This window comes from Brachyhypopomus gauderio, chromosome 19 (assembly GCF_052324685.1).
Source record: "Brachyhypopomus gauderio isolate BG-103 chromosome 19, BGAUD_0.2, whole genome shotgun sequence".
Lineage (NCBI taxonomy): Eukaryota > Metazoa > Chordata > Actinopteri > Gymnotiformes > Hypopomidae > Brachyhypopomus > Brachyhypopomus gauderio.
Genome location: NC_135229.1, coordinates 85001 through 99311, shown reverse-complemented (window position 1 = coordinate 99311; position 14311 = coordinate 85001). Strand labels below are relative to the sequence as shown.

At 45.4% G+C, this 14311-nt stretch overlaps 1 protein-coding gene across 4 annotated transcripts in view; it reads left to right on the top strand.

Moving 5' to 3' along the window:
* Positions 1-1164: 1164 nt before the first annotated feature.
* The window catches only part of epc1b (enhancer of polycomb 1b), a 29045-nt gene continuing 15898 nt past the window's right edge, over positions 1165-14311 (top strand). The window contains exons 1-4 of one of the 4 annotated variants that reach the window (XM_076981427.1): positions 1165-1549; positions 2965-3025; positions 8261-8486; positions 8993-9138. In XM_076981427.1, the coding sequence (XP_076837542.1) occupies positions 8321-8486; positions 8993-9138 (312 nt within the window). In that variant the 5' untranslated portion in view covers positions 1165-1549; positions 2965-3025; positions 8261-8320. Of the gene's footprint in view, positions 1550-2964; positions 3026-5981; positions 6397-7562; positions 8026-8260; positions 8487-8992; positions 9139-14311 lie in introns of those variants that run through there. The other 3 variants (XM_076981424.1, XM_076981425.1, XM_076981426.1) reach the window with 3 other exon arrangements.

Sequence of the window (14311 nt, the reverse complement as noted above, 5' to 3'; positions counted from 1 at the left end):
TACTTGTTTATGGTAATTATCACAGTGTCTGATTGGTTCATCATTACTTGTTTATGTGAATTATCACAGTGTCTGATTGATTCATCATTACTTGTTTATGTAAATTATCACAGTGTCTGATTGGTTCATCATTACTTGTTTATGTAAATTATCACAGTGTCTGATTGGTTCATCCCACTGCCTTTACTGCACTTCACTGTCATTGGAAACTATGCTAGTTTGGGTATGTGGGTGTTCAGCTCATATGTTCCTGTATATGATTCAAGAGTTTTATTGTCATGTGCACAGAAAACAGGGAGTTGCATTGAGCAATGAAATTCGTACTTTGCTAGTCCTTCTCTAACACACTAGCGATCATACATACATAGATACAACAATTAAAGATGTTTGAATCAATCAAGTAATCAAGAGCTTGATCAAGAGCAATCAACTAGAGCAGTATTGAAAATACACTAGAGATGTAATGCAAATAAACCTGATTAAACTACAGCTGTGGTGCTGTGTGCGTGGATCAAGTGTACAGTAGTACTGCAGTACGACAGCAGGGTTCGTTAGAGGTGTGATGGTCTCTGCCACGTCCTCCTGCAACTGTGTGCTGGATTGTTGCAATTGCAACAACCGGCAGTGAAAACAGAGCTGGATATATACATACAGTATTTAATAAAAGACCAGGAACTTCATCACAATGCACAGGGAGGGTACAAAATCCAACGGGGAAGGAAACGTCGGGAAGACGACCCCGAGTGATGAAGGCCTTAGTGAGGACGTGTAGCACCGGCAAACAGTGGAAGTTGATGATGTGGAAAACCCTGCCAAAGGACGGACTGACGGACTGATGGACTGACGGACGGCCCAGACACACCGAACATGGCAACACAGGAACAAGAAGCAGATGTATTAAGAAGCAAAAGGCACAACTCATCAGGTGACGCTTTCAGTATCTGGCCATGCAGACTTTATTTGTTCACTACAAACTGGACCTGAATACGGTATACCGTTAGCTACAGTACAGATTATTGGACGCCAACAGTTACCAGCCCCGCCTACCGGCGCTGAGGAGCGTCGTGTGTCTTGTGGTCGGGGCTAGCCTGTTCCCCACTGACGCCTCCTAAAGGGGGAGGGCTCGAAGAGATTTATAGATTGTCCAATCACAATGCTTCAAGGTATCATTGCAAAGTTGGAAGCTCACTGACCGACAGGCGCTTTTCCATTACCTAGCTAGCTAGTAAGCGTATCAATTACATTTAAATAACATTATAAGGCATATTGCCCACCAACGTTCGCCATTATGGGAAGATCTTTCGATTCCGCGAGGAAGGTTCCTCGTGACGTGGCGCGTTCCAAGTGTAGAACGTCTCGCGACTACGCAGCTGAGCGTTTGGCGATCACACGTAGCGGGTTAGCTCGCGCGGGGTTAGCTCGCGCGGGGCTAGCGGGGTTAGCGGGGCTAGCCAGCCTCCTAAAGTCGACATATGGCCACAAATGTGGTGTTTGTGGCCGTGACCGTTAATATTCACACCACGGAACACTCGACCGTCCGCGGGCGCTGGTGAGTAAGAGCTGTGTGTGTGTGTGTGTGTGTGTGTGTGTGTGTGTGTGTGTGTGTGTGTGTGTGTGTGTGTGTGTGTGTGTGTGTGTATGTATATGTATATATATATATGTGTGTGTGTGTGTGTGTGTTAATCGCGTTAATGAAGTTATGGACGTGTGGCTGGTCGGGTTTGTTCATCACTGCTAGCGGACCGCCGGGTCACGGTACCGGGCTGGACGTGTGTCTGGACCGGGTCAGGTGGGAACGGGTGTTGTTTTGAAGTTTACACACTTAACCGTGTCACTTTACACCTTTTAATGGGTCCGATTACAGCGGAAGTGTCCCTAGCGAGTGTCCCTAGCGAGTGAACTTCGCCGAGTGTCGTGTGCACTTTTAGGCACCCGAGTTTGTTAGCTAGTGAAACTAGCTGGCTAAGTGCTTCAAATCCGCTTTAATTCGGTCCTGTCTTCCAGCTAGTTGGTTTTATTGTTCAAGAATATTTATTTATTTGTTTATTAATATCTTATTCTGATTTATTTAGCTGACTAGACGTGTGTCCCCTTAACACAAGACAGCATATTTTGTGGTGCATTTTGGTTTAGCCTGAAACACCGTGTAGTTGTGTGTGTGTGTGTGTGTGTGTGTGTGTGTGTGTGTGTGTGTGTGTGTGTGTACCGCGTTTGTGACCATATTTGTTGTTATTTTATCTGAAAAACGAAGAGCCACAGTGTGGGTGCACATTCCTACGGGGGGAAGTAGCTAGCGGTTAATACACCTGCGATAACCGACTGCGCTGTTTGCTGCTATTTGACGCGCGTTTTGTGTTGATCCCGTGAAATCTCTAAATTAATGAACCACCATGACTCTTCGTGTGTATATTCACACGCATACAGGTCGGCTGGGCTTAGACTGACCTGGGGCTGGGCTTAGACTGACCTGGGGCTGGGCTTAGACTGACCTGAGGCTGGGCTTAGACTGACCTGAGGCTGGGCTTAGACTGACCCTAGTCCTGCAGTCCCAGGATGTGCGCTGCTGCTTTTTAAGATGTGTTGGTTGTGATGACTGCGCTGTTGAGTTTAGCCAGAATTAATTGACTCTGGACTCATGACGACCTAAATCAACTGGAAAAACAAGGGACGTTCAAATAAACATTTTTCGTAGTTCCAAATAGTAGTTAAACGTTCAAGTAGTTTAAAACTAATTTATTTTTACAGAGAAAGAATACTACGGTTTTGTGAACCATTTTTATATGTTCACGCGTCGTTATGATAAGAAGGATTATCATAGTTTTAGTGGGCTTTAATTGCAGCCAGAACCACACTTACCAAGACTCTAAATAACCATAGGATATGGGCAGGCTAAGTGAAAATAAGCTATTAACCTTGTAATGAAACCCTGAGCTCTTGGTCATTTAATGATGTTTGTCTGTGCAGAGAAAGTCTTTACTGGCATCCTAGAAGCACGCTGGGAAAGGCTGAGAGGTTTGGAGCAGAGGTAAGATCTGTCCACCACTAGGGCTGTTACCGTTTGATGTGTTAACAACATAGTCAGAATGTTTTGGGGTTTGACTCTGAAACAGTTTATTACAGCGTGATTACAATTTTCTTTAGTCCAGGTTGTGATTAATTACGCCATGTCGTGACACGAACATGTCTGTACATCAAAGAAAGTTATACCATTTTGGGCTTTGTCAGTTGTTTAGTTGAAACAGAGCATTTTGTTTTCATGTACTTGAGAGAAAAACCAGTAAAATAACTCTGTTGTGAGTTTGTGTTTGTCTGGTATATGTAGGGCTTGGGTGAGGCTGTAAGATGGGGAGTTAAGAGAGTTTGGAGGGAGGTGAAGTTCTGGACACACAGCCCTGTTATTCACGCACTCTGTCCATATCCTTTACATTTACGGCATTTGGCAGACGAGGGTTAAGGGCCTTACTCAGGGGCACCCCAGTCATGGCCTCAGGTCTGGGAATCGAACCCACGACCCTCCGGTCACAAGACCAGTTCCCTAACCACCAGGCCATGACTGCCATATCATGACTTGGCAAAAGTGTGTGTGCTGAGGGAACATACAGACCAGCCTGCACTGTCCTGCTACCATCATTAAACATGCTAGAAGTTACAGGAGAGGTAACAGAGTGCTTACATGAAAGGTTGCTCAGCTGAAGAGTGTATTGTGTTTTCCATACAATGTAAGTCCCTGTGTGGACACAGATTACTGGAGCAGGACTGAGGGACAGAGTAAGTCCCTGTGTGGACACAGATTACTGGAGCAGGGCTGAGGGACAGAGTAAGTCCCTGTGTGGACACAGATTACTGGAGCAGGGCTGAGGGACAGAGAGACGAGATTGTGCATTCCAGCCCGTCACGAGATTCAAAAGAACCACTGCTGTAAAAGCAAAAAAAAAAAAAAAGATATGAGAGCTATGACAACTCACGTTTTACTCTACCGGCAAGAACAATGAAATAGGGTTAAGGTTAGGGTTAGCCCTATGGTTAGGATTAGGGTTAGAATCCATTGATCATAAACTGATGGACATGTTTGTCCTTATAGATGTTTCTTCAGTACCAGCTGAAGTATTGCACGACGTATGTCCAGAGTTGGTTGTTCTTAATGATTTGTGATTTGTTTGCAGGCAGTGTTGGGCTGCATCAGACTCTGGGCTGTTCTACACACTAATGCCTGTCAGTCTGCAGTGACATTTTCATTTAAACTATGTGATGGTCACTCAGAAAAGGATAAGTAAATAAAAAGGGCAAGAATGCAAAATGTCTGTCCGTGAAAGACAATTTTAAGGAAGTGTTTGAGTTAACCCAGGCGGAGTGGCCTACCCTGCCCAACACACACGCCCTGTGTTGGACACTTGACTTTACTGTACATCTGTAATTTATACAGATACAGTACTGAATCTGCTGCATTCAACAGACTTGCATAAATCCTCATTGGGAATGAGCACTGATTTGTGGAACCTATTGGAACTGTTAATTATTAAAAATGTACTCTGACCTTGTTCTGCTTGTCTTTTCCCCATCAGAGCAGTATGGTTTACACCGTGGCAGGTGTTTCTCTCTCTCACACACACACACACACACACACACACACACACACACACACACACACACACACACACACACACCCTACCATGAACAGCTCTTTTTCCACTGTAGGGGCAAACACCCTGCCCAGGCTGCTCTATGCACCTCTCGGACGGTTACACTCGTTCTCCAGCACTAGGGTTACAAGTGTGGAACTGTGTATTGTGGCAGCCACAGCTGATCAATATTGTTACCAAACACTTGATTGCTGCAAGTTATTAGGACTATTTTTATATTTATGTATGTACATGATACGAGACATTCAAATGCTAAAATGCTGTTGAGAGTGATTCAGTAGCCTTAATGATGAAGCAGTTAGGAATTCTGTGTGTTACTGTCTCACCTGAGTGTTACTGTGGCTCTGAGCACAGAGAGTTGAGTGTGTTGATCAGTTTGTAACCATCCTGTGTCATGACCGTCTGGAACACAAATAGAGCAGTTAATGTAGTCTGAGCCATCCGGCCCCATGCAAAAGAGGCTAATGATTGTAATAAACATGTTTATGTGAACAGTGTTTTGTACTCTGCTGATAAACTGCATAGAGGGCCAAATTTATTGGTTAAACACATTGTTTTAATTTATTTATATGAGCTATTGTCTCTAGGGGGTGTGTACATTGTACTAACAAGTAGGGTTTTTTTTTAATAAATGTCTTGAATCAATCAACATTTGGACTTCTGATTACCCAACCATTTCATTTCTGAATAATGTGAGGATAAAATGTTTACATTTGTTTACCTAAACGTTCTTTTGCGGAGTTGTGGAACAGTAAAGCCAAGTATGTGTTCACATTTATGATGCAACACGTGTATGTCAATCCTGCTCTTGTCTTTGATGGTTTACGCAACACCTGGAAAGTGCCAGGTGAGTTTTTGGATTTAGGCGAGTGTACATGCATCACTTGAAGTGCATTTTTTTTTCTAAGTCACAAGCTTGAGGACCTTCGGCTGTGTAATTCTGTGTTTCCCCTTTGTACTGTGCACCATTCTCAACACCTCAGATAAACAGCAACATTTTGAGCTTGGATATGAAAACTCAGTTTTTTTCCCCCACCTGTGATTTCGGAATACCTACCAGAACCTAATATGAAATTTGAAAAAGTGTTTAGTCATTAAGTTTTTTTTTTAATGATTTATTTCTTGCGTATAATTAGGATTATTCGCGATATGATGACTGCGACCTCTCAATTGAAACCCAGGAACCACGCGTTACCTCCTTTTGAATAGTGAAGGCGCGCTGCGAGGAGGCGGCTCATGTGCGCTGTGTTGAGGGCCAACGCGCATGCGCCGTGAGCCTTGTGGGAATGGCTGTTCTGTGATCAGGGGGTTGGGCTGCGAAGAGCGAGCGGAGTCTTAAAGAGTTTTTAATGTCCGCCATGTTGGCCATGGCGTATTGAACCAGGGAAACAGACCGGAGCTACTGCTAAAGTAGACCGACACAGCGCCACCAAGACCCGGGCCTTCCCGGCTCCGCTCGCCCCGCCATTTTATACCTATAGCTTAGTCGACACCCAAGACTCCGGGATTACGAAATAAACACATCAATGACATCTTCAGTTGGATCAGTAGTGAATATTAGGAGATCGGATAGGTTTATGTTGCATCTCGAATTATAACAAATATGAGTAAATTGTCGTTTCGGGCACGGGCGCTGGACGCTTCCAAGCCTTTACCCGTCTTCCGTTGTGAGGACCTACCCGACCTGCACGAATATGCGTCTATTAATCGGGCAGTGCCGCAGATGCCGACGGGGATGGAGAAAGAGGAGGAATCGGTACGTCTTGCTGCTCAGAAACACGCATTACCGATTTTAAATTATTTTTCATAAATCGAGGTGCGCCCCTTGCTTGTCTGCGCAGGTTTGCACAAAATGGCCGCCGTTTGTCTCCATGGAAAGACGTCGGTTTTAGTCTTTACATTATAGCACGGATGATGGTAAATGTACTGTACCGAAACGTAAGATAATTACCTCCTCAAATCATGAAACTGTTATAAAGTCCAAATATTATGTGTGTCCGTATACGATTTATAGAGTACAAAGAAGTCACGTGACTCCTGGCAGGTCCGCCATTTTGTTCACGTTCTTCTTGCTGTTGGTGTAGTAACGCAGCGCTCCAGACAGGGGGCGCCAAACAGCTGCCTGACTTATACTCGCACCCAAGATGGTAACATACAAACACCACCGATTTGATGCTTTACGTGTCTCTTTTGGACGTATTAAAAGCAAACGTCTGCGCACTTGCCGCCCTGATGGGTAACCAGTAAGCCAGGATGAGTGTGGCGACGTGGGCCGGGTGTCGTGTGTTGGTAGTGCTTGTGAGACTGACTTGGAGACTAGATGCATGTCAATTGCAGGTCACTTGCGGGTGTATTTGAATACCGGGCAGCTAACATTTTGGTTATGTTGTATACTTTCTTGAAGACCTGTGCCTGAATGGGATGCTTGTACACTAACGTTGGGTGTTTAGATTTGTTGCGTGTTTACCTCGCTTCTGTGGCGATGTAAATAATGTTTCTTTTATGAGTCCTGTGGGGTTTTGCACAGGCTCAGCCAGCTATGCCGTTCACAAGAACATGGAGATCTCAGGTAGTGGAGATTAATCAGAAACCTTTATAGATAGCTACTTTATCACTGCTGTTAATGTGCTTCTTGCTGTTACTCAAACATTATCGGTGCTTTGGTTTTAATTTGTTGCACACCATATGATGCAAAAGTGTCGCACGTTAATTTCAAAGTAAAGAAACTATCTGCTTTAAGCTGTATTTATTAAAAGTAGGAGTTGTGTTGAGGGTGTGGTGGGTGAACAGTGCGTAAAGGAGGAGCTGTGTTGAGGGTGTGGTGGCCACACACGTTACTCTACTGAAGGACCTCTGGTGGTTTGAAATGTAGGCTGTGTTATTTGTCACTGTAACATGGTAGCAACACATTGAGTCAGTTTGTTAGTGGTGTATTTCACTACATTCAAAATCATCTTACTTTTAAGTAAACCTAATATCACTGCTTTAATTTGTGGGAAATGTAAATGGGAGGTAACGCAGGTCACGATGCTCATGAGATGGTGAACACTCCACATGTATGTGTGTCTTGTGTGTGCATTTTGAAGTGTAATGTTTTAAAATGTTTGGAGTTTAGAAACTGACACGCAGGTTCTTGCAAGTCTGTTCTGTTAGGATTCCCATAGACACCTCTCACTATGTTGACTGAGCACTGAGCTAATTTGCCGGGTTCTATGGTTGTTTATACGCTAGAAGCCTGTATATATAAACAAGCCTGAACTCACACCTGCAGTCCACAGTACAGGAATTCTGCACTCACCGTTCCGTTCATGTTGACTATGCTGCTCATTCATAAAAAGATCACAACAGTTTTTCAATTAAGCCAAAAACTATGTTTCACGAACAGGTAAAATACATGTACACTATTAGTTTAGCGACACTAATAACTTACAATACGAGCTTCACCTGTATTGCTGTTTTTGATCGTATTGTTTTCTCCTAATAACTGCTGTACCTCATCAGCTTCTGAAGGTCTGAGCTGATGGACCACACAGGAGCACAGAATATGTCAGCTGTGCTCAGACTGAAAATGTTGTACAGTAACCCTCTGTGTGTGTGTGTGTGTGTGTGTGTGTGTGTAGGAGCACCATCTCCAGCGTGCCATCTCCGCGCAGCAGGTGTACGGGGAGAAGAGGGACAACATGGTGATTCCGGTGCCCGAGGCAGAGAGCAACATCTCCTACTACGAGTCCCTCTACCCCGGCGACTTCAAGATGCCCAAGCAGCTCATCCACCTACAGCGTGAGTGGACAGCGTGGACGCTGTCCCGCGGGCTTCTGCGTGTGACTGGAATAACAAGGCCAACATGTAGTGTTAATATATTTTCATGGCTAATATTGTTATATTTGTTATAATAATGCTGTTCATTGTTATTTCATTATGTTATCACCAATAGTGGTCATAACTGTAATGACCGCACACTCACAGGTAATATATGCACTCCACCTTATTACTACAGTTTACTTCTACGGTACACTGCCACACCCTCAGGTCATGACACGTTCTTGGTTACAACAAAATGTGGTGCGAACACGTGCCGCTTCTCTGTTGGCACCAGTGTTAGGGTAGTGTTAGGGTAAGGTTAGTGTTGGGGTGTGAACCTTCTCCCACGGGGCTTCAGTGTGAATCCTCTCCCACCGGCTCAGATTGGCTCTTATCTGTAGTCTCTACATTTACATTTGCTATATTTATACCCAGAGGTCCTGATTTGTAAATCACTTTTCCCTGTAGTCCCTAGCTTCTTGGACTTTGGTAATTGCTTTGGGTTCAGTACCTAAGAGAACTGGACATGGTGTTTCTGTTTCTGTCTGCAGCATTCAGTTTGGACACAGAGCAGCCAGATTATGACCTGGATGTAGACGATGAGGCCTTCATCACCAAGCTGAGGAAGAAGATGGACCTGGGGGCGCTGCAGTTTGAGGAGATGATTGACAGGCTGGAAAAGGGCAGCGGACAACAGGTACAGACACCGCTGCTGACCAGTGCAGTTGGGGTGAGGGCGCGGGTGAGCGCAGGGGTGCCGGGGGTGAGGGCAGGGGTGAGCGCAGGGTGCCGGGGGTGAGCGCAGGGTGACGGGGGTGAGCGCAGGGTGCCGGGGCAGCTGCACAAGTATACAGGGTGGAGATGGTGCCATGGGGCTGTAAGTGGGAGGGGACGTTAGAATGAGGTTCTGAAGTCTAGGTCTGGCTTTGCTGTTGTGATGGTGTGTGAAGAGAGGCAGCCTTGCTCCAGTGGGTGATGGTTCTGATGAGAGTCGGGCCTGGTCCTGCTCCAGTAGGTGATGGTTCTGATGAGAGGCAGGCCTGGTCCTGCTCCAGTAGGTGATGGTTCTGATGAGAGGCAGGCCTGGTCCTGCTCCAGTGGGTGATGGTTCTGATGAGAGGCAGGCCTGGTCCTGCTCCAGTAGGTGATGGTTCTGATGAGAGGCAGGCCTGGTCCTGCTCCAGTGGGTGATGGTTCTGATGAGAGGCAGGCCTGGTCCTGCTCCAGTAGGTGATGGTTCTGATGAGAGGCAGGCCTGGTCCTGCTCCAGTAGGTGATGGTTCTGATGAGAGGCAGGCCTGGTCCTGCTCCAATGGGTGATGGTTCTGATGAGAGGCAGGCCTGGTCCTGCTCCAGTGGGTGATGGTTCTGATGAGAGGCAGGCCTGGTTCTGCACCAGTGGGTGATGGTTCTGATGAGAGGCAGGCCTGGTCCTGCTCCAGTGGGTGATGGTTCTGATGAGAGGCAGGCCTGGTCCTGCTCCAGTGGGTGATGGTTCTGATGAGAGGCGGGTCTGGTTCTGCTCCAGTGGGTGATGGTTCTGGTGAGAGGCGGGTCTGGTTCTGCACCAGTGGATGATGGTTCTGATGAGAGGCGGGTCTGGTCCTGCTCCAGTGGATGATGGTTCTGATGAGAGGCGGGTCTGGTCCTGCTCCAGTGGGTGATGGTTCTGATGAGAGGCGGGTCTGGTCCTGCTCCAGTGGGTGATGGTTCTGATGAGAGCCGGGCCTGGTCCTGCTCCAGTAGCTGATGGTTCTGATGAGAGGCAGGCCTGGTCCTGCTCCAGTAGGTGATGGTTCTGATGAGAGCTGGTCCTGCTCCAGTGGGTGAAGGTTCTGTTAACCCTGTTTGTCTTGTGATGCGCCATTAAAAAGATTTACTGGCCGTCATTGGCTGTTGGTTTATGGTTACACGTTTTTGAGCATGCACACATTCACTGGCAGGAATCAGTAAGCACTTGCATATGTAGTTACATTTATTGTAATGTCATAGGCGTGGATGGAAATTGCGACCGATAAATGTAAACCATGACGAGTTTCAGCACTACTGTGTGTATTTGCTGACTGGGAGAGTCACAGTATCAGCTGTGTTTCAGGCAGAATGTGGTCTTAGCAGTGAGAACACCCTCGTCTAGACAGTATGACACCTGAGTAGACTACATCGGAATAGTTAACATGGCAGAGCTGCCATGTCAACTGTGGGTCATTTGGGCTTAATTACTGATTGTGACCTAAAATCACAGCAAAACAGAAGTGCTCAGTGTATCTTGGCTAGGGGATGTTTCATAATCAGCTTGGCTGACTTCTGTTTTAGTGTAATATTTATGTAGGTGGGTTATAGGGGTGCACGATATGGACTAGAATTGCGATGTGCGATAACATTGTTGGATATCCCGATATCGATGTGAACCACGATAAATTAAGATTAAAATACAGAAATGTAGTGTCTCTCTGAACAGCAGCACGTTAATTTTTGTTTTTTACTGTGTAATGAGTCCAGAATAATTCCAAATATTTTGCAGGTTTATTCAACAATAGATTCAATCTAGGTTTATACTTTCACGAGTGAGCGACTCCGCACACCTCGTTAACCTCCGCGAACGGCGGAAGCGTTTAATCTTGCCGTGTCACATTCTTTGCAGTGTTGTCCGAAACGATATGTAGGCCTAGTAGTATAAAAAAACACCCCTCAAATACAGGGGAATGAACTTTTACCTGACCAATTTTAATGTTGCTTTGTGTTTCAGGTTTGAAAAGTGCTGGAATTTAGGCTAAAGTATTTGAAAAGGCTTGAAATTGTAACTACTTCGTTTCACAACAAATATCTGTCTGACTGAACAATTCTCTTGTATTACGTTAACATATACGAGCCTCTTGTAATTCCAGGACGAAACATGAGAGAGCGTGAAGACGTTAAGATTGGGCGTTTTGAAAATAAATATCCATAAAATAATGTGATAAAAAAGCGAATTATTTCGAATCATTTAGAGTATATGTATACATATTTAATTCAATAACGTGCTGGGAATTATTGAAATGGACCTTTAAAGTGACGTACAAGTGCTTGAATTCCACCTTGTATAGGTGTATGAACCCTGCAAACATGACTGTTCTCATTGCGCCGAGACGCGGCGCGCGCGAACTTTAAATAAATAATAACATTAAATAATGTGATAAAAAAGCGAATTATTTCGAATCATTTAGAGTATATGTATAAATATTTAATTCAATAACGTGCTGGGAATTATTTAAATGGACCTTGAAAGTGACGTACAAGTGCTTGAATTCCACCTTGTATAGGTGTATGAACCCGGCAAACATGACTGTTCTCATTGCGCCGAGACGCGGCGCGCGCGAACTTACAAAATTCGAGAGGTGCACGACTTCGTGAATCGACAGCGCGCGAGGCAATTGCACACGGGCGAAGCCACCGCGATTACGTTATTTTCGCCTCCCGGACCCTCGCGCCGCATCAAGTGTAAACCAGGCTTAAACCAAATCGCGTGTCTGATGAGCGTGTTCACCCCACTCCAGGGTTGCCAGGTCCTACAAAAGTTTTCCGCACAAAATCTGCGAGTGTAAGTTGTCGGCGGGGTGGGGGTTGCGAGTGTGAAATGGAGACAAATTAAGTATTATATCGCGATCGATTCTTAGTGTTGACTTGTAACTTCCGCAGTAGCCCAACTCAAAAGTAGCCCAAAAAACCGCACCCTGCGGCCCCAGAATTTTTACCCGCGGCTGGATTTTCAAACAAGCCCAATTTGGCGTGAAAACCGCGAACCTGGCAACTCTGCCTCACTCTGCCTCTTGCCTACTTACGTCACGTGATCATAGTCTGCAGCGCGAATAGCTCCCTCTATTGCTGGACGAGGATAACGCAATTTGAGTTTGCTGTTATTCAAGGAGTTATCGTGGCTCTTTCGATGTGTTTATCGTGAAACTTCACATCGCGATAACAATAAAAATACAATTAATCGTGCAGCCCTAGTGGGTTAGTTCATAGTCACAACATATCATTACGACATGCTGGAAGATTGACACTGTTCTGAGGTGCACCACATGGAAGGTGCAGTTTCAACATAAAATATTTCAGAAGTTGGTGTATAAAATATTGAGCTGCATTATGAACCAATGAGCCCCTTGTGTGAGTTTCCAGCGGGAGTGGTGATGGTCTCCATCTAGTGCAGCTGGCTGAGCTCTGCAGTCTGACACACTGGCGCTCATGCACACTCGCACTTGTGCACACTGGCGCTTGTGCACACTCGCACGAGCAGAACACTCTCCTGTAGTCTGACACACTTGCCGGGGTAGCAGAACACTCTCCTGTAGTCTGACACACTCGCCAGGGTAGAATAACACACTCCTGTAGTCTGACACACTCGCCGGGGTAGCAGAACACTCTCCTGTAGTCTGACACACTCGCCAGGGTAGAACAACACACTCCTGTAGTCTGACACACTCGCCGGGGTAGAACAACACACTCCTGTAGTCTGACAAACTCGCCGGGGTAGAACAACACACTCCTGTAGTCTGACACACTCGCCGGGGTAGAACAACACACTCCTGTAGTCTGACACACTCGCCGGGGTAGAACAACACACTCCTGTAGTCTGACACACTCGCCGGGATAGAACAACACACTCCTGTAGTCTGACACACTCGCCAGGGTAGAACAACACACTCCTGTAGTCTGACACACTCGCCAGGGTAGAATAACACGCTCCTGTAGTCTTGCAAACTCTTCCTGAACATTAGTGCATTTCAAGGTTCATTGTGTTATCGCTAATGGCGCATTTCCACTAGGGCCTGCTTGGTGCGGTTCGATACGGATCGATTAGCAACGGAACGGTATGGTCGCGTTGTGTTTCCATTACAATGGTGGACCACCACAATTTGGGTGGAGTCGCTGTTTGCGCGCGGGTTGTAGTGTCGTGACATCATTTGTATGCGACCACAACACCGGTCGATGCCCCTTAACACATACCATTATTGTATCTTATTTATCTTTATCTTCATTATTGTATGTGGTTGCTCTAATTATTGATAATAATTTGGTATTACTCAAACAGGCTGAACACACCCTGCATAAAAAGCATCAGTCATACAATCAAATGAAATCAAACTTTATTATGAAATATAGATATTTAAAGTACAACATATGTAAATAATAGTTATAGTTAAAAAAGTGCAAAAAGCAAATTACCTAAAATAACGTATAGCTTTATATGAAATAAATATTTATAGTACTACAAGCAACATTTTGTGTGCTTTTACTGGCATCTGTCTCGCATGGTGTTCACAAGTTCGCCAAGCACCCCGAGGAAAGCCCGGTTGAAGGAAACATTTTCCGCCAACTCCGCTCGCCTCGTCAGTGGAAGGGGAATCTTGAACGTAAAAAATAACAAATATTAAACACAAGCATTCCCGTGAAAGCAACAATAATATAGTGTAACTGCATAAAATGCTTTGTTTATGGCTACTGTTAACTAGCAACTAGCAAGGCTAAGAGCTAGCTATTGTACAGTAGTGACTGTGGTGGTAACATTAACTACAAACACAGCTCTAAATTCCTGCGTTTACAATAGATGCATTCATATTACGTTCATATTACATCTTTTACGAGCCTAGTAAAACTGTGAAATCACAATACACTCACCATTCTCCGTGGCCTCCAGCACCGACATTGTCATGTCCAGCACGTTTTCTCTTCTGTTACTGGCTGGCCGGTGACCGTATATGACATCCATTTGCTGGAACCATTTCCAGTCTTTGCGGTTTGCTTCGCTGCGTCCGTTATGGTCGCTGCGTCCGGTAATCGTTTTTAAGCTTTTTTAGCTTGGACCGACCGGCACTGCTGAACGGACCGCTGGT